This window comes from Lepidochelys kempii, chromosome 4, assembly GCF_965140285.1.
Source record: "Lepidochelys kempii isolate rLepKem1 chromosome 4, rLepKem1.hap1, whole genome shotgun sequence".
Classification (NCBI taxonomy): domain Eukaryota; kingdom Metazoa; phylum Chordata; order Testudines; family Cheloniidae; genus Lepidochelys; species Lepidochelys kempii.
Genome location: NC_136383.1, coordinates 34,157,439 through 34,178,894, shown reverse-complemented (window position 1 = coordinate 34,178,894; position 21,456 = coordinate 34,157,439). Strand labels below are relative to the sequence as shown.

At 40.8% G+C, this 21,456-nt stretch overlaps 1 protein-coding gene across 3 annotated transcripts in view; it reads right to left on the bottom strand.

The window, feature by feature from the left end:
- The window catches only part of ANK2 (ankyrin 2), a 566,593-nt gene that overhangs the window by 478,087 nt on the left and 67,050 nt on the right, over positions 1-21,456 (bottom strand). For 2 of the 3 annotated variants that reach the window (XM_073340929.2, XM_073340928.2), the window contains exon 2: positions 1,908-1,968. The exons of the other annotated variant lie outside the window; for it this stretch is intronic. In XM_073340929.2, coding sequence (XP_073197030.2) covers positions 1,908-1,928 — 21 coding nt within the window. In that variant the 5' untranslated portion in view covers positions 1,929-1,968. The remainder of the gene's footprint in view (positions 1-1,907; positions 1,969-21,456) is intronic. 3 annotated transcript variants of the gene reach the window in all.

Sequence of the window (21,456 nt, the reverse complement as noted above, 5' to 3'; positions counted from 1 at the left end):
GAAAATATTACACACTTCAATACAGAGCAAAACTGAACAACTGAGTCTTATCTGCAGATTTTATCAATGGGAGGAAAGCATGTACCTTCAATTCATACTCCATTTTCATATGTTAGTATACAACAGTGGAGTTGAACACCAGTTCATACAGAAGGGGAAGCTGAGCATTTGTTCACTGGGAACTAGGTAGTGTCACCCTACCACTTTTGCACATATACACATTTGTTCTAAAGGTTCTTGGTGTTCCTAAGAAAGAGCAAGTCTCGGGGGAACAAATTTGACTCATCTTCTTTCTCAGCTCATGTTGTAGAAATCTAATTGTATGTCCTAGTTTTCAGAGGTGCTGTGCACCTATCACACCCATTGGAATAATCAGGAACTGGGGTTCTTCAGCACTTTGGAAAATAAGGCAATTAATTTCCAGATAAGGAAAAGCTGTGGTAAAAAGCAAGCTGAACTACTCCTCTTAAAGCAACTCCAGGTAGCCATGACATCAGTTTCAGAAGAGGCCACACAGGGTACCACATCTGTATAAGATGAACATCCCAATGAAGGCCCAATAGGGTAAAACAGAAAAAGAAAAATGGGGCTTAATGGAAACGTGCGGCTAAGTAAAGAGGTTAATTGCAGCCAGCATTTAATGCCTAAAAAGTCTGCCAATTAATTAAACATTAGCATTCATAAAAGGATAACAACTTGATTTATTTTGAGTGACAGTTGTTTCCTCAGCATCCAGGCTCTCATTTCTGGAGGATTCCACAGACTGTCACTTTTGACAACAAACATTCTATGCAAGTAAAGTCAGTTGCTTTGAATTATTTCAAAGATAACCAGCAGGACAAATGCTGCAAACAAAATATAGCAGAGTAGGCTTCCAAACCTGTGGAGGGGAGTTATATGAACAAATCTCATCATTTTGTTAACAGCATCTCTCCAGATACCTCCTTCCATCGCTTGGTAAGCACTTACACACTTTAATAACCATCTGGCTGGCACAGAACTGTCTAGAGAACAAGGAGCCATTTGGCTTTTTCAAGACTACTCAGTGATGTCATCTCTTAGAGAGTCAGACATGACATGTCTATCAATTTTACAATCAGCATAAGACAGATTTTCAAATGAGTACCAGCAAAGGAGCAATACAGCATGACCTCATTCAAAATGAAAGAAAATCTTGAAAGATAGAAAAGAAGTCAAACAAAAGCTTAAACAGTCCACTTTTCATGTCACCACTCCCGTCTTCCTATTAGTCTTTCAACTATCACAAATTAACCCATTTCAACATACTGGCTAAAGAATAAAGAAAAATACTGAAAAAGTGTATTCTCTTCTCCATAGTGTGACAACCCAAAGCAGGACCTCCTGCCCTATTAAAAGTCAGTTTGGAGCTCAGTTTAGAGTCAGAAAGGGTAAGCACATTGAAGCTTACAGAGGTCCATAAGTAGGGGCAGGGAACTGAGTGCACTAAAGGGCTTCCCACCCACAACTGATTCTCATTAATTAAACAGTCCATTCTTCCTTAAAACCATCTGACTCCTTCTAGTGATACACCATTGCAGTAATCGCACAGCTTTCTATAGTGGGCCAAATTCTACTTGTGCACTGACCTCAGTGTTTACTAATATACTGAAATCAACAGGTCTGGAAAGCACTAACAAAGGATAAAATTTGGTCCATTAATATGAGTTATATACATGCATTAAGAAGAGAGTAGACTCCCTTAAATATTAAAATTAATTTAAGAATAGCATTTAAACTAAGAAAACCATAAAATGGCTTTTTGATCTGTGCTTAATTCATTTCCTCAGAGCAAACTAGTGTCTAAAAAATAAAAATTTAACCATAATACGCATACAACTGAATTCTTCAGACACTGCCCTTTCTACTAAAGCGAATTACCAAAGTACCTTTTGCAACATGGTGGTCATTTGAAATGCCAATTCTTCATGTCCCTGTTCAGTTACTTACCTAGAAAAGAAAAGGAAAAAAATCAGAATTTTCCAATACCCTTAAATATGCCTCTCATCATCAATACATTTAACATGAACACAAATCTGGATTCCCCTTCAGTAAGTCTTCCTTAATAATAGGTACACTACAAAACACTATCTCTGTGTCTGTTCAAGTTTTTAATAGATACTTCAGAAAAATCTATTAGAGTCAATATGTTCCAGTGGATAGGACACTAAACCAGGAATCAGGAGACTTGAGGTGAAATCCCAGCCCTTTGGAAGTCCATGGAAGTTTTGCCATTGACTTCAATAGTGCCAAGGTTTCAAACCATTGGTTCCCTGCTCTGAACCCAGCCTCCAGTGTGACCTTGGGCAAGTCACTTCCCTCATCTGTTTCCTTATCTTAAAATTGGGATAATAATATCCAACTTCCCTTAGGTGCTTGGAGCTCTGGGGATAAAACATGCTAAATGAGAGCTAAGTATTATTATGCAGACTAGAATTTGTGGTTGAGGAATAGGTTGTTGATGAGGAATTGGGAGAAGAAAATATTTTCTGTTGCTGACCATTATATTATTTAGCAAGAAACATATGAAGAGGTGAACTATCTTTTTCTCTCCCCTCTCTGCTATGTTGCTCCTACCCCTTTATTTCCCAACCCAACAAAAGAGTTTCTAATATGGCTACTACACTCCAACATCTGAGTTAAACTAATTTAGTTTAGTGCTTAAAAGAATGTACTGTTTAATGATGAATTACCTGTACTCAAACTTCACATTCATTATTGGTAATTTTGACAACATTTAGCTTTGGCCAAACTTACAGAGGGACAAAAACAGTTCAGATGAACTTTTCACAAATCATAATTATACACCATTTTTGTTTAGATGATAAAACAAAATAACCCATTGCTCAATCCTGTTACCATCCCCTATACATGTATGTACACAAACCTCTCATAGATTATCAGGGAAAGATGAATCCAAAAGAACCTTATACACTATTTTGGGGAATTATATCAAAACTGAAGTGTAACTACTTTCGTGGTGGAATATTGACACTGTTTAAAAGTACTTAGCAACAGTACAAAACCATTTAGATCAAAAAGTGAAGAATATCACAACCTATGCAATTAAAATGATAGGTTGGAAGTAACTAATTTCCCAAACTGGAATATTGCAAGGACCCCAATCCAAGCACTCACAAATCTATACTGCAAAAATCAGAGTTTTTTTAAAAAAATAAGCTTTGGATTGTTTGTATTTTCCTTCTGAGCCTTTAAGGTTAACATTTTCAAGTTCTTCTCTGTAGCCATAATAGCTAGAAACTTACTTTTCATTTTTAATTGAAACCTGAGAGTCTTACATAACCACATGACTCCAGGAGCTGGAGCTTTCAGAAAGTCACCAAATATCGGAAGAGTCATGATAAAATCATGAGAGTTGGCAAGACTGACCTTTTGGTCTCATCTTGAGGATGTGCTTTCAGTAGCACAGAGTTCGTAGGCCCTCCAACACTGATAATGGAGAAAAAAAAACACCCAGCCAGTAACAGCCACAGGCAACAAGTGCCAGGGGCTGCTTGGTGCATCACCAACTACTTCTAAGGCATGTAGCCAGACTGCAGGAGCAGCACCATGGGGAACAACTCTATGCCCCAGAAACAATTACATTAGCAGCATCACAAGTTATGCCCTTGCTCATGGAAGCCTCTCTAAACCAGCTAGCCACCCAACAATACCATGAGGAATCATAGAATATCAGGATTGGAAGGGACCTCAGGAGGTCATCTAGTCCAACCCCCTGCTCAAAGCAGGACCAATCCCCAATTTTTGCCCCAAATCCCTAAATGGCCCCCTCAAGGATTGAACTCACAACCCTGGGTTTAGCAGGCCAATGCTCAAACCACTGAGCTATCCCTCCCCCCAACAAAGGGTGAGTACAGAATCTCTCAACACTTCTCCTCCTCCCCCATCAGACCCAAGAGCAGTGGCAGTTGGGCCCCAGATGCCAATGGCTGACTATCTATATAGAGCAGGACCCAGACCAGAAGGGCAGCCTATAATGGACTTCCAACCAACCGGTACCTGCAGCTTCAGAACCAGGACAATGAACATTTTTGGTCTACATATTTTGGATAAAAGCCTTCATTCCAGTTACTACATGACACCTCTCCTTGCCTTACCCCTCCTTCTTAGCCATGCCCTTCATCCATTACTCCCTCTCCTTTTCCTTGCTGCCTCCGTTCTCCTCTTCATTTCCCCTTTTCTTTTCCTCCTACCGACTCACCACTTTCCCAAACATCTCACGTCTCCCACCCTACACATTCACCACATATAAAAAACAAAAAAAACACACAAACAAAAACAATCTTAGATAGCATAATCCCAGAACATTAACAACAAAAATAGACAATCTTGTGGATATAATCCTGGTCCTCTCATTCACCTGCTCTTTTACAGTCTGTCTGCTATTTCTTGCCTATACTTAGATCATAAACTCCTTAGAGTAGGGGCTATATCTTCAAAACATTTTATAACATGTCTCTGTCATTTTAGCCACTGTATGAACACACAATAATAGAAGTAGTAGGCGCACAGGTTCCAAGAGAAAAATGCTATGCACTGAATCAGCAGCACCACTTTCTGCAACATGCTGGGTTTTTCTGGGAGCTCTCCCCATCCACCTGACCTAGGAAGATGGAACATCACAAATTCAGAATGAAAGAAATGCAGGCCAAAAAAAGCCTGCTCAACGGCTTCTTCGTTCAACACAAAAATGCATTTGAATTTCTTAGAGAAGGGTTGTTCCCAGGACCAATGCGTTGTGTTTTCCAGATTTACCTTTTCCTAAGCTTTCTGCAAAGTTGGAAATGGATTTGAACAACTCACACAATGTGGTGTAAGAAACACAAAAATCAAATGTTCTTCACTGCATTCTGAGAAGAGTTTAGAAGCTGAATTGTAAAACTGCCTGCATTCATCTGATTTTATGTTAGTACAGATTTCACATCACTGCCAAAATCACACATCTATTGCACAAATTCCGTTGCTTCCATCTCCCGTTGGGCTGCTCTGTTCTGCCTCTGAATAAGCTCAGATCCGCCAGCAGAACTTGTATTATCCACTTTTGAAAAAGAAAACTTTAGTCCTCTGGTCCTCATGCCCATGTTTAGTCTTCTCCAAGAGAACCGTAACTGCCAGCTACAGTTCACGGACCTCTCCAGTGCCTGGATCAGTTTCAAATTTATAACGCTATTGTGTCTTAACTGTGCAATGTACTTAGCTGGATTTAAAGTGTACTTCTTTGTACTCAGTCTTCAGACTGACAATTCAATGTTCTCCTGGCATCTGACTGAGAACAACTGTCTGGTGATGAAAGGCACCACTTTTTAATTTTCTGCCCCCTCCTCTCCCCTTCCCCGCTTTTCAAGGAGAGTGTGCCTCAAGCTTAGCAGAGAGGCAACACTAAACTCCTTTCTGTCTACCACATGAAAATGTATGGCACAGATGCCCCTCGGAGCAAACTCCTCTACAACTTCTTTCCCTGACCTTAATAAATAGCTACTCAGTGTAGAGATGATGAGAACAGCAATGCAATGATCTGCACCCATGTGGTTTTTCTCTCCATTGTTTTCAACACCTTATGGGAAGCTGGAAAAATTAGAGATCACCTAAAACCAAAAAGCACTGGTACAAAGGCCTTCTATCCTCAAGAAAGCTTCAGAAAATACAATTCAGTTCCTCAAGAATTTTGTCCTTTGCCATTTGGCAAACAGTATGCTGATTCTTCACCCCGATCGTCTTCTAATGAAGCTGCAACCAACAGAGATGTCTTTCATTGTCCACGAACAGAAATCATTGTGTCAGCAGGAATGCATATCTCTCTCATCCATACCTCATTTTGAGTGATATAACTTACTTTAGTCCCAAAGTTCAAATGTTCTATACAAATTTGGTCTGTTTACACATTTTATCACTGACATTGATGTACATGGGAAACAAAGAATTGTGAACTTGAGGATGCAGACAAGGTGATTCACACTAATGGAATGAATCCTACAGCATTTCCTACATACAGAATTTTGTGGGGTCCTTCATTTTGGGTCTTTGTCACACAACACTTTCCACATTGGGTGTAGGCAATTTGAGATGTATGGCTTTGCACATGACTCAAACTGGTTAGGGCTGCAGAAGATGTAATCTCCTCCCCCCATCAGGCTGTATTCAGTGAGACAATTTCCTCTGGCCTCTCCCTCTCGTACAGCACGAAGCCAAAAACATCCTAAAGCACTGTTTCTACCAGCACACCTGTACAGAAGGCAGACCCCCATCTTACATTATTGCTCCTCAGACCCTTATGCATATGTCAGGTATTGTCAGTGTCAAGGCCTCTATTAGCAAGGACAATGACATCGTTTTAAAGGCCTCAATTGAGGAAAGCATCCTTATTCAGGAAAAAACATTTAAGCACATGCTTATATAGGACTTAAGCATGTTAAATTCTTCTTTGTTGAGGAAAGCACTGAAGCAAGTGCTTGAATTGGGGGCCAAAATTCTGGAAAGCTGTCGAGTGCACCACCCTGCCCAAGCACTGCCATGTAGGAACACAGCCAGCACTAAGGTCTGCAGTTCCCTGCACAATTCTGAGGACGTGGGTATTAATTCACCTGCACTTGACCACCATATTGCAGGGTAGCTGAAGGAGCTAACATAACATATTTGAGTGTTCTCGCTTATGTTCCATTCCAACTCCCATTGACTTCAATGAAAGGTGGGATAGGCCTATAAAAGACTAGCTTTTTTTTTTTTCCAGCAAAGAACAATAAGTTAAAAGGAGAAGGAAGGGACATCTTTCCAAAAGTTTATAACGATTAAGTTGGTCACAGTTTGCAGTTTGAACTTGAATTCACTGTCTCTTTATAGTATAAGAGAAAAGCAATTTGTTTTAATAATAATAATCAGCTACATTCAGACCTGGTCTAAGCACACTAAGCCAATTGAGTTCCACCAGGGATAAATCTGGCCAACTGTTTATAAAGCTCATTTTATCAGAACCAATTTCAGATCACTATGAAGGTGAAAAGGTATAAAATGGAACTAAGGCACATCAGCAGAAACATTAACAGCAACATACATTGTGTGATTAACCTGCTAACTTCCAAAGAATTGGACCCACAATAAGAAAAGCCACCCAAAATTAGGGTCTAAAGAAAATTAATTTTATATTACAGCTGCACCGAGAGGCCCCAAATCAGAATAGGGCCCCATTGTGTGAGGCTCTGTGCACACATGTACAATACAAAGAATAGACCCTGCCCCCAAAGGTTTTAACATAAAACAAGTCACAAAGCACCAGAAAATGTGGGATTAATTTCTTTATCATAAACCCTATCAAATCTTAGATACCACTGTGATATGGCCAGTTTATAGAACATATTATATAACATCAGTTTCATGCATTTGCATTTCTCATGTGAACTATTTACAAGAGCAGCAACAAAAGGATACTAAATTTTTATGGACCATAAGCAAATTTGAGTCCAAAATTCTGTTTCTCACTAAACCAACAAGCCAACTGGTTTAGAAAAGGTCATAGAAAAGTTAAAAGGCATTTTTTCCCATTTCAGCATTCCAAAAGAAACAGACAAACACTGACACAGATTACCAGTTCTGAATTCCAAGCTTTTGGGATAAAGTGAGATTTCAAGCATCTAATTTCTAGCTCTCACCATCCATGAGGGAATGTACTGGCAAAGATAGTAGTGCAGATGGCTAAGATAATTCTACAACAAAAAGACCCAACTATCAGCTCTGCTGTACTACAGAGCAACCCAGAAATAAGCCTGCAAGCTATAGGGCAAGTCACCACAGAAGCCCACCTCAGCTTCTTATAAGTCAACAGATCAGAATGCTACCAATCTTACAGGTAAAATAAAAACTTGGTGCTAAGTGGCCCTGCTTAAGGTTGGGAAGCTGAGAGTAGAACCTGTTCTAGAGGCAGGTGGGAGATTGAGTGGTTGTGGGTTGGGGGAGGTGGGCAGGGTTGTCTCAGCAGCTGCGGGAAGGAAGGGGGGATGTAGTATCAAAAACGTTTTCTGGCCAAATGGCTAGGGCCATTCCTAGCTGAGAGATGCCATGCCTAAGATGTCTTGGCTATCTTTCATTCATGGTCAGAATGCAACCTCAAGCTTCACCAAATTTAAATCAGGAGACCCAGTCTTGGTAAAATTGGATGAGGGGAAATATTGGAAACACCAGCTATTGTCTATATTCTGAGATCCTATATGATTGAGATGGATCAAGGTTTTCAGTACAGGAGGTATAGGTGGCATCTTCAGCTACTTCCAAACCTGGCTGAATTGCTATGTGACCCTACTCAGACCACAGACTCAGTGAAGGAAGACACCCCACTGAAAAGAGTCCTAAACCTATTGAGCAGGGGGCTACCCCTCTGGGATTTGATAATCAAAGTGAATCATTTGGAAAAGTATCTCTTGGATGCCCAGATCCGGATAAGCAACAAAGCCAGTGACTTGTCCGGATTTACAATTTGTTGATAAACGTTGTTAGCAACAATTCTTATACAGGAGCAAAATTATAAAAAAATCAAAACAGAATTCTGCCATGCCTATTTATAGGCCTCCCTCTGGGGGTAAATGGGAGCACACAACTTCTTTACCTCTACTGATCTTGGGTATATCCCTGTAGTGGGCACAGGAGTAGTGGGGCTTGCTCAGACAGGTTGCTTTAAAACCTGAAGGGTTCTCACTCTGAACTCCAAAGGGCTCGTACATCTGTAGCAAGGTCAGTAGCCACCAACCTGAGTGATAAACTTACAAGGAGAAACACACAGGTTACATGTAGGGTTCTGGGATTGGTTGGCTGACTCCTGGCGAGACTCTCTGGTGTTTGGGCCTGTGCTCAAACAAAGTATTGCCCATATTTGTACATGAGAGACAGGGTAGATTGGCCATCAAAACATTTTGCTTTGACTTCACAACACTTTTTTTTTTTTTTTTTAAAGACAAGTGAGATTCTATCTACCCTAGTGTTGCTCAGCTCTCTCCACAAGCTCGCTGCACTCAGCATTCTCACCTGCTGCCCATTTCAAATATATGGGATAAAATATTGGTACAGCACTAACACCACCCGGAGCAACAACCACTGAATATAAATTGCAGCTTTTAGCTATAACACAATAATGCAGTACCCAACTGCAGTCTTTATGGAATTAGGATCCTAAATTAAAGGGAGAGCCTTTATATACCTATTTCTTTGCTTAAAGTTTGCAGGCCAGCTGGCACTGGATATTCCCCTTCTAAAGCTAGCTCCTTTTTTCTGTCAGATAGTTGCAGCATACTGGCCTGGAACGGAATCAGCAAAGGTCAGAAAGAAGGAGAACAAATGCTGCCTTTGTACAGGTTTTCTGGAACACAGTGAGAGTTTGACTCATAAGTATAATACAATTAGAGACAGTGTACATTACACAATATGTCCAATATTAAAGCACTGACAGCATGAACTCTTTCACTTTGACACATGTTCTTGGAGTCAAAAAGTCTTCTGAAAGGTTTTCATTACAGAAGTACCACACAAAAAATCACTCTTGATCTGCTATTTAGTAGGAGCTTAATAAATGCTTAAACTCACATCTCATAGGGCCTGATCCTGTAAAGCCTTTGAAATCATTGGTACTCATCATGTAAGGATTTGCAGGATTGGGCCCAGGGTCTCTTCTCTCTTCCTCTCACCCTCATCACCCAAAAAAGATACGCAAAATACCTTCCTATGGGGTCAGTTTTGCAATGTGTTACGGGTGCATACTACCATGCAGGATCAGACTCTAAATCTTTTTAACAGTGAATAAGAAATCCTGATTTTTCTGAGTTTCAAATCAGAATTTCCAAGTGGCAATCTGATGCAGCCTTATACAACCTGATTGTTTATAAGTTATAATGCAATATTTTCATTTGCTGTGATTACATCAGTGATCTTAAAAGCACTGAAGTGCCAAAGTCTATATCATCTGTCTCCAAGGCGCCTGTAAAAGTAAATCCGAGCATTAATGGTGCAGTAATCTATTTAATTCCCTGTAGGAACAAAGAGAGAATATTTCTGCTTCTCTGATAAAAAGAGAAACCTGCTGCATCCTTCTTTAAAAAACAGCTCTCTGTGAAATTACCAGCCAAGATAATCATAAATGTATACTAAATATATATAAATATATATTTACTAAATATATGAAAAATCCAGGTGAGAGTTCTGCCTCTGCTTAGAATCATTATTTTAATTAAATGTAAGTTTGTGCAATGAAAACCACAGACTAAGTGGAAATAACCTTATGGCAAAGGATATCAAGGTTTCTCTAAATACTGTACTTATGTCATCCACTGACTGTGGCCTTATGAGAATATGCCTTTTCAATGTTGCTTGTGTTTTGACACAAATATCATAGAATCATAGAATATCATCTAGTCCAACCCCCTGCTCAAAAGCAGGACCCATCCCCAATTAAATCATGTGATAGCAGTTATGCATACTCACCTCAGTACAAGTTTCCATTATGAAAGGGATGTAGAGGTTTGAGCTAGCTAAAAGATCCCCAGCTAGCCCCTCTTGCTGCTCACACAGTTACTCGTCTGCTTTTAGCACACTAGCTCAATCAGAATCACACTCAAAGTGTAGACATACCCTTACACTCCAAGAGAGTGCTCAGCACGCAACACATCCCATTGTTCTCAGTGGGAGCTGTTGAACAGTTTTGAAAACCTGACCGCTTCATTCAGAAAGCTAAACTGGAGGTGAGCATTTTTGAAAATTGTGGATGTTGAGCACTTTGGAAAATCTGGCTCAACAGTTTCTGCTTAACCTCCTTCCAACAAGTTTTACTACCTGTTTATGAAATCATTTTCCCCCTCCTTCTCTCTCACAAATTTTAAAATTTTGATCCAATTAAAAACAAAGAAAAAGAAAAAAAGAATCCAAATATGAATGCGGTCTGGAAAACACTGTCCCCCTACAGAGCCCTGCCAGCAAATATTTTGAGATAGCCTCCAAAAATATTGGCTGTGCAGAGAAGGGGAGAAATTATGTCAGTTACATAATTCCCAAAACTTTTGTAGCTGCAGCAGTTCCCTGACAGCTGAGATGCAGAATGGAAAGTCACATAGCCATTTCTAGCTTAGGAAAGGACATTCGTAATTAAAGCATGCAGTGATTGTGGTGTGCTATGTTAAGGACCATTTCAGTGCTCTCCTGTCTGAGATGCATTAAATTTCTCATCCATTCACTGACCAGCGGAGTAGAATCCGACAGCCATTAACATATTATGAAATTAAAATCACAAGGACAGCTCTAGAAAACGCAATTTGAGGGCTCAAGCCACCTGTGACCTTTCTTCTGCTCATTTACTTGTTCAATATGATATGCTTAAAGAAGCTTTTATTTGTCTGGGGAGGTTTCTTATGAGGCAGAGCAGTCCAGCTGGCCAGAGCCATTACTGCACTTTTAAAGCATTACCTCATTTGTTTGGCATCCAACATTTTATTTTCACAGTTTTTGTTATATTTGAAAAGAGAAAGAACACACATACCTGGTGCACATCTCCTCAAAAGGACACAAGTGAGAGTTACTTGTATGTTGTGGTACAGAGAATCAGACCCACAAAATATACAGATTCTCTGCCCCCTCCTCTGTTTCCTTTGTGAGACTCCTGTAGCACAAAGAGGGTGGAACCTGTTCCTAACTCCACTGCTGAGGATTTCACTGGCATAGAGGAGTTCCCAGCGGGCAAAGAACCAATGTAGCCAGCTTCGTGCTACTCTCCCTATATCCTCAGTATAGGGGCCATGTTATGGGTTCTAGAGTTGGTCAGAATATCGTTTAAAGGAGACTGTTTCAACACAGTTTTCAGCAGGAAGATTTGAGAGAGCGTGCACTAGCTTTCTCTCACTCTACAGCAGGGGTCTCAAACACGCGGCCCACGGGGTTATTTCCTGCAGCCCACCAAGCGCCTGCACCCCTCCCCCACCCAGAGTTATTTCCTGCGGGCCACCAAGCTCTCCTTCCCCCCTCCCCTGCAGCATGCCGCGTCCCCGCTCCTCTGCCTACCTCCAGGTGCTTCCTGCTGCCAAACACCTGTTTGGTGGCGCTTAGAGCTTTCCAGGAGGGAGGGGGGAGGAGTGGGGTGCCACTCACTCAGGGGAGGAGGTGGAGAAGAGGTGGGCAGGGGTGATGATTTGGGGAAGGGGTTGGAATAGAGGCAGGGAGGGGGTGGAGCTGGGGTGGGGAAGAGGTTGGAATGGGGGCAGGGAAGGGGTGGGAAGAGGTAAGGCAGGGGCGGAGCCTCATGGAAGGGGTGGAGTGGGGGCGGGGGCAGCGGAGTGGGGGGTGTCAGTGATGTTGCCCTCAGGCCAAGGTACTAGTCCTCATGTGGCCCTCCTGGTGATTCGAGTTTGAGATCCCTGCTCTACAGCCTAGTGGTTAGGGCACTCATTTATTTCCAGAAGACAAAGGAAATGTGCACCTGTGTCCATGTCCATTTGGTTAGGTCATGAGCCTGGGATGTGAGAGACCCAGGCTCAAGTCCCTCATCTGCCTAGATCAGAATGATGTGGGATGAAAAATTCTGTTCCGAATCAGGCATAGCAGTGACTAGAGCCTGGGTCTCTCACATCCCAGACTAGTGCCCTAACCAAATGGATATGGACACAGGTACAAATCTCCTCTTCCCTCCAGAATTAAAAAGCTGAAGTTTTGATCTGCAAATACATATTTTGACATAATTCTGTTTTTACAAAAATATTCAAAAAAGAGTTTGTTTTATTCCAGTGCAGAATTAAAACAATTCTGAAACCTATGAAGTTGACAAAATGAAACTGTCATCCTTCGGTCAGCTCAGTAGATTCATGGGGTGAATTCCTGGCCCTGCAAAAGTCAATGTCAAAATTCCCATTAACTTCAATAGGGCCAGGATTTCACCCCTAGACTTTAAGGCCAGCACAGACCATTATGATCATCCAGTTTGACTCTCTGCACAAGGGACACCATAGAATTTCACCCAGTGATTTCGGCATCAAGCCCAACAACTTGTGATTCAACTAGACCATCTGCTTTACAAAGACATGTCAGGGGAGGGGAGGAGGCTGCACTCTGGCTATGCTTGGCAGTTGTTTGGTCTCTTGGGGGCCACTGCGGGCTTCTCAGCTGTTCTACCTTGCACCAGGGCCAGCTATAACCAGCTCCCTAATTGCCACCTCTCTGTGTTGAGCATAAATTTGGCAGAGTACTGAATCTGGCCCACAATATTCTCCTTTTTCAAAAAGATAGGAAAAAAGACGACAATAAGGACGAAATCACCTGCCTTTTTTTTTTAAGCTCAGTTATCTAAGGAAAAAACAACCAAATTTGCTTCTTGATTTCTTTTCCCGATCATCTTTTAATAAATAACACAGCTGACTGAGAATCTGCAGAAAAGATGAAGGCCTAAACAATGAAAAACTTTGACACCAATACAGGGTTATGAATCCAACTCTAAAACAAACCTTCTCAAACTCCCCTCCTCTCTCTCTTCTCTCAGGGGAAGAGCGGCGTAAAAGATTCCCACCTTCCCCTCCAGATTCTGGCCCAAGTTTTTAGAATAACCAAAGAAGAATTTGCTTCTAAAGATCCTGAATTTAACAGTGATCCCAGTGCATGCTGGGACAGGATTTTAGGAATCTGAGTTAGTAATGTGTGAGGTGCTGGCCTCACTGAGAGCTGAGCATGCTTAGCACATTGCAAGAAGACACAAATATTGCACAACTGGACCCTATGTATTGCCAGGTGAGATGCACATGCTCAGTTAATGTACATGATCTCAAAGTAAATGAGTGCACTGAAAACACCCCCAGTAACCTGAAATGCTATGACTCTCAAAGATCCCCATCTATCCCATTTCACCCCCACTCTCATCATAGTCACAGTCTTTCTTGCTGAGAGGAACAGAGGGGGTCTTTCCTCAAAGCTCATCAATGCAGTCACTTCACCTGTTCTCAAGAAATTTAAGTATCCTTCCTCTTAACACAGTGGAAGTCACACCTGTGTTTAATCAAAGTCACTAAAAATTAGATCTGGTTGCAAATCTTACACCATCATAAAATCATACATCATCAGAGTAATTTTGCAGTTTACAGGCTTCTCCATAAACCAAGAGATCATATTCTCCCCATTAAGAAGAGATGACAGATTCTCTCCCTTCTTATGTTGGCCACTGTTTGTTGAACAAGTCATCATAAAAATGCACTCAAGTCTTAATGGATCTGGATGTACCTAAAGTTAGCTCTCTATTTTATATGCTATATGCCTCAGGACTTCTTTGTCTGATTGTCCTGACATGATACCTGTTAGTTGCCAGCTATCGTTGTTGTGGCACCAGTTTTTCCTGTTTGCAAAAGATTCACCATTTAACTTGACCCATAAAGCATTTGTTATGGTGCATGGCACTGGATCAGACTTAATCCATCCGGGCCACTGGTGTTGTCAGTGCCACACTGAAAGAATCTGGTAGCACAAAAGCTGGGTCTGTCCCTCTGGGAGCTTGGCAGGAGTAGAGACAGTATATCTCTGTGAGCACTCAAGAGAAGGAATCAGGAGAGGGGAGGGATGGGAAAGTATTTAGATGCTAGGTGGGTTAATTGCACATTTCTTAAATAAGAAAAATACTCTGTGCTAGTGATTGGCAAGGTGCATGCTCCAGCTCAGAATGCAGGTGTCTGAATTTTGAAAACATGAAGTGCTGAAGTAATAAGAAACCTTCATTTTCTTAACAAATTTTTACTAAGATCCTTGGGAGGAAATATTCTCCTTGCTCCCGCCACAACCCACGTAGAATGGGTCCTCTCTATATAAGGATCTTCGACCTCCTGCTCAGGATGGGAAGGTCAGTTACCTCTGTTGCGCTCTCTCCCATCCCATCCCATGATTTGCAGATGTTGCCCCCAGCATCAGCAAAAGAAAGGTGTAAACCGTTCTAAGTAGAGGTAAGATGAGCAATTGAGGAGTATGCATGTTAAATTAAAACTGTTACCTAATTTACAGATTTCAAGGCCAGAAGGGGACATTGTGATCATCTACTCTGACTTCCTGTATAACACAGGCCATACAACTTCCTCACAATAATTCCTTGAGCATATCATTTAAAGAAACATCCAATCTTGATTTAAAAATGATCAGTGATGGAAAATCCACCATGGTAAATTGTTCCAATGGTCAATTACTCTCACCATTAACAATTTATGCTTTATTTCCAGTCTGCACGTGCCTAGCTTCAACTTCCATCATGTTATACCTTTCTCTGCTAGACTGAAGAGACCACTAAATATTTGTTCCCCATGTACATACTTACAGATGGTAATTAACTTTCTCTTTTGTTAAGCTAAATAGATTGAGCTCTTTGAGTCTAATTAAACTTCTAGAATAATCATCTTCTAATGCATGATCACGTGCAGGAACAAAGCTGCAGCAGAACACTGGTCTCAGTAGACAAGAGACCTCAAACTATGGGACATGTTTTATGGCTCCAAATTCCTTGGAAATCCATCAATGCCAGCTGAGCTCTTCAGTGATAATTTTTCACTGAACAGCTATCAGGGGCTAGTGAGGAGAAGTGCCAAGAGAGGTGTAACATGTCAAAGAGTTTAAGCAAAGACCGAAAAGCAAGATGCTTTCACCCTTTTACCTGGACTGGTCATGAAAAATGTGGGGCCTTTCATTCTCCCATGCCTTCCTTTCCTCCTTCTGGATACTGTCAGTTCAGTGGAAAAGTTCTTTAGGACATATTTAATTTCAGTGAAAGAAAATGAGTTCACCTGTGCAAACTGAATTAGTAATTCAAAGTTCATATACAGACCTAGGGGCAGATCATCCCCTGGTGAAAATCAGTACAGATCTATTGAAGTCACACTGATTTACAACAGCTGGAGATTTGGCTAAATAGTCATATTTAAGGCTATGTTTTAGTCACGGGTGTTTTTAGTAAAAGTCACAGACAGGTCACGGGCAGTAAACAAACATTCACAGCTCGTGACCTGTCCATGAATTTTACTAAAAATACCTGTGACTAAAACTTGGGAGGGGGCTTCCCGTGACCTCATAGGTGCTGACTCCGCCCCTACCTGGTTCTGTGCTTCCCCTCCCCAAACAGCCAATGGGAGCTGCAGGGGCAGTGCCCTGGACAGAGGCAGCACACAGAGCTGCCTGGCCATGCCTCCGCCTAGCAGCTGAGTGAGGGGGATGTTGCCACTTCCGGGGAGCCCCCCAGGTAAGCACCGCCCAGAGTCCGCCTCACCCTTCCCATGCCCCAATCCGCTGCCCCCTCCCACACCCAAACTCTGCTGCTGCTGCGGGGGGAAGGGTACCGGGGGGGAGGGAGGGGGGAAATGGCATGAGACTGCCGCAACAGCGGCTGGTGTGCCTGGCGCATGGAGCTGCCTGAGCTGCCTCTGAGCCAGGCACACCGGCCATTACAGAAGTCACAGAGGTCACAGAATCCATGACTTCCATGACAAACTCACAGCCCTAGTCATATTGTACTAAAAAATGCAAGTCAGAAAAACAGGGACCAGAGTAAACCAGTCTCTATGAATCTTTAAAGTCAACAATGTAAAGTGACTATAAAAAATTACTTCATGAACATAATAAGTAGAGGTTAGGTACTAGAGCAACTGAGATAGTTTATACAGCCAAACAAAAAACTGTGGGTCTAACTAGGTGTATACCAGTCATTGTCTGTTTCTCCCTTTCCCCAGCCTTTGGTCAGTTTTTTGCCTTTTTAGATTGAAAGCAATTCAGGGCAGTGACTCTGTCTTCCACTGTGTTTCCACAGCACCTAGTACATTTTGGGAGCTACTGTAATATTAATAATAATGTTTGTATCTAAAGTTAGACTAATTTGGAATAGAAATAAGGTTCAAATTTTAATAGAGGGTAACTACCCATGGGAACAACTTCTCTAGGGTTGTGGCTGATTCTCTTTTTAATCAATGAGCGGGAAGAAAACACAGTATCATCACTGTTAAAGTATTCAGATTATACAAAAATTGGGGGACTGGTAAATAATGGAGAGGACAGATCACTGACTGAGTAATCAGGATCACCTGGTAAGCTGGGCACAAGCAAACAATATGCACTGTAATATGGCTAAATGTAAATGTATACATCTAGGAACAAAGAATGGAGGTCATACTTACAGGACGGGAGACACTATTCTGGGAAGCAGTGACTCTGAAAAAGACTTGGGAGTAGTAGTGGATCATCAGCTGAACATGTGCTCACAGTGCGATGCTGTGGCCAAAATGGCGAATACGATTCTGGGATGCATAAACAGAGGACTCTTGAGTAGGGGTAGAGAGGCTATTTTATCGCTTTATTTGGTACTGCTGCTGGAATCCTGCATCAAGTTCAGGTGCCCACATTTCAAGAAAGATGTTAATAAATTGGAAAGTGTTCAGAGAAGAGCCATGAGAATGATTAAGGATTAGAAAACATGCCTTATAGTGATAGACTCAAAGAGAAGATGGGGTGATTTGGTTACAGTGTATAAGCACCTATGTGGGGAACAAATATTTGACAATAGTTTCTTCAGTCTATCAGAGAAAGGTATAACACAATCCAATGGCTGGAAGCTGATACTAGACAAATTCAGGCTGGAGATAAGGCATACATTTTTAATAGTGAGGGTACTTAACCATTGGAGTAATTTACCAAGAGTTGTGGTAGATTCTCCATCACTTGATTTTTAAATCAAGACTGGATGTTTTTCCTAAAGATATGCTCTGGGAATTATTTTGGAGAAGTTGTATGGCCTATTACACAGGAGGTCTGACCAGATAATCACTATGGTCCCTTTTGTCGCCAGAACAATGAATCATCACTTGAAGACTTTAAATCAAAGTTGAAGGTCTTTCTAAAATATATGCTTTGACTCAAATACGTGATGGACTTGATGCAGAGTTTACTGAGTAAGGTTTATTAACTGAGAAGAGATCACACTAGATCATCATTATGGTCCATTTTTATCCTTAAAACATGAATCTCAATGACTTCTACAGCAAAAGTGTTCGTTCTACACATAAAAAGATGCCTTTAAGGACTGCCAGTCCTATGACCTCTCTCTGGATCTGAAAATAAGCTGGATTCTATTTTGCTCTATTGTTTGCTCTTGTATCTACAGAGTCTGTAGCCAATTTTTTTCCTTAGTTTCACCTTGCAACCCCACTGTCTTCAAATTTTGCCCTCTGTTATATCTTGGCAGTGCCATTTTCTTCATAATTCTCACTATATACTAGGAAACTTCCCAACAAGTAATGAAGTGAGTATAAAAGCCTGAGACAATCCCACTGAAATTACAGGTAAGAATTAGTCCCATTGAAATGTTTTCCTAAAATTAGTGCCAAAAACAGGCTGAATTAAGTAAAACCAACATTTACTAATGTAACGTGAAGAACCTTTAATTTGCCAGTGGAGAATATAAAACATTAAGAGTTCAGATTCATTCCTTGCATATAACTCCAATGGCCTAAATTTTCAAAAGGGTCCAATAATTTGGGGTAACTTGTTAGACATAAAGAGACTGAAACACTGGAATGCGTTACCTAGGGAGGTGGTAGAATCTCCTTCCTTAGAGGTTTTTAAGGTCAGGCTTGACAAAGCCCTGGCTGGGATGATTTAACTGGGAATTGGTCCTGCTTCGAGCAGGGGGTTGGACTAGATGACCTTCTGGGGTCCCTTCCAACCCTGATATTCCATGATTTCTATGATTTTCAGAGGTGCTGGGTATTCAGACCCCTAGTGAAGTCAACTGGAGCTCTGGGTACTCAGTACCTCTGAAAATTAAGTCCTGGGTACAGGGAACCCTGAAATCAAGACACCCAAAATTTGCAGACACTTCTGAAAATGGAGGCAAATGAATTAATACATGAAATCAAAAGGAGAATAGAAACCTAAATGTCTTTAGTAAGTGATAGAGTGACCGGTGTGGCTGCATTAGTGACATTCATGTTCATTTTCATCACTCTGATGTGTAAGTTTCAATATATATAAGGTCTGACTCATTAATTATTTATCACTGGCCAAATGGGAGGGGCCTAGCTTGTGTAACACAGAGAATGTGCCTGAATAGCAGGTTATTTGGCACACACAGCAGCCAATTTCTAGCACGGCTGTATTAAGAGCTGCCTGCAGTGCACTAATGAATTAGGAGTTCAGCACGGTGTGAAATGTTTCGACATTCTTTCCAACTTTGCTAAAGGAATTTCTGATTTGTTTATTTCTGCCAATTATGGGCCTGATCGCACAAAAAGCAGCCTCTAGAAATGTGCTGAGTGCCCTCAGCTTCTATTGAAGTCAGTGAGAATTGAGGGCTATTTAGAACCCCTCAGGAGGCACTCAGCATCTCTCAGGATTGGACCGTATGTAAAAACTTTAATAAAGTTATATACAAATCGCCAACATTTTCCAATTTGAGTGCCCAAGTTAAACACCTACATCCAGACTAGAGTTACGGGAATTAGAGAAGCTGGTGGGTGTTCTGTACATCTGCAAGTTTGACCACTTATTTAGGTACCTAAACATGGGCTTAAGTCCTTAACATAAGCAACTACGTTTGAAAAAATTGGCATACATTTTACACACAAGGAAATCCAATTTAAGTGTACTCTGACAGTACAGAACACAGTTAAATACCTGAGATTTTTAAAACAATAGCTCTTTGAAGGAGAGTTGTAAAATTCAGTCCCTGAACCACAAACACCAATTTTTAGGGTTCAAACCTCAGATGCACTGAAGCTTTGCCTGGCACACACTTGCATACATCCATAATTCTGGGGCCAACTGGGGACTATTTTGGCACCAGACATACCTTAGAGCAGACACAGGGATGTCACTGGAGTTACTCCTGATTTACATCTGTGTAAATGAAGGGAGAATAAGGCCCGAGGAGAAATGGCAAAACTGCTTCATAACTGCTGAAGGACTCATTTATCCAAAAATACATCTGGCCTGAACATCCAGGAAGACACCTAAAAATTAACTTTTACAATTGACTTACACAATGTGGAAACCAGATGTATTTTTTCCTGGATTAGATCTTAACTGCATAAAGCCAAATGTTTTATATACATCCAGGACCCGTACACCTGCTGTGCTTCTGAATGTACAGTACCAGGTGGTTCTTTGATCTGAGTTGCATGACGACAGCATAACAGATAAACCCAAAGGATCAGCAGTATAGGAGTGAGAGCTTGATCTAATCACCCCACTTAAGTTAACAAAGCTCTTTCCATTGACTTTGTTGGGATCTAGAATAACTCTTAAACTTTTACCATCATTTAGTAAATTTACTGCTCTCTATAAATATACAAAATCCCCATCAGATTTCATGGTCATATAGTTTTATTTAAGAATTGCCTAGTTATAGGTATCAAAGTGCTCTACCCAGTGTTTTTACATCATTCACTAGGTTATGTTAATTGTGCTATTTATTTAGATGCCTCTAGAGTAATATTCCAGTCACATTTCTTATGTAAATAAGCTAATATGATATCACTAATACAGTAGCAATTTTATGCCCAAAAGTTACAATTTATGTTGATATTTGAAAGGAAACTTTAAAAAAATGTAGTGTAGAGGGTTTTGCATGTTCTATAGATAAGCAGCAGTGTCATTTTATATAAAAGAGCAAAAATTTAAAGAGTTACCAAGCTACAATGTGAAACAGTCCCTAGAATGAGCATAACCAGTATATAAAAATAAATGATGAAATACTAAAATTCACAATTTGAACTGGTCAGGCATCTGGGTTTATAGTTTGGCATATTACTTATACTGGAGATTCACTATTTGATACATTCTAAATAGACGTTCAGATGCCAGCTTCCAAGGATTCTCTTTTCAATTAGATAAAAATCTGTAAAGTTCCTAATCGAATGATTATCAGTCTTTGTGCTTTGAAAAAAAGTCGCTTTTTACAAAGAGACAATGGAGCGAAGAAGTCCATAATAAATCCCTATTCCGTTGTTCTGTACAAACAAAAATGTGAATTACAGTGAGAGACCTGATACTTTTACTCATGATGTGTAGTACCCAGCAAGAAGCCTCTGACACCAATGGAGCTTAGCATGGAGTAAGGTACTACTCATTGTAAGTATTGGAATCTGACCTGCGTTGAAGAAAAACAAAGAAAATGATGACTGAAAGCTGAACCTCTTCTCCATGCTTTACTCCACCACTAAAAATGTATGATTTATCATCACAACAATTTTACAAAGCACATCTCTAAACATAATAAAGGACATGTTCCCTCCCGCAAACACCTTACAAGCCAACATTAAACATGACATGAGACAGTAGGGAAGTGGTTGGGTTAGGAAGAGCGGAAGTAACATCAGTAAGATAATGTGATAACTCAGTGAGTGTTACTGCACAGCATGGAGAAATTTTTGTTTTCCTTGTATTAGCGGAATAAAA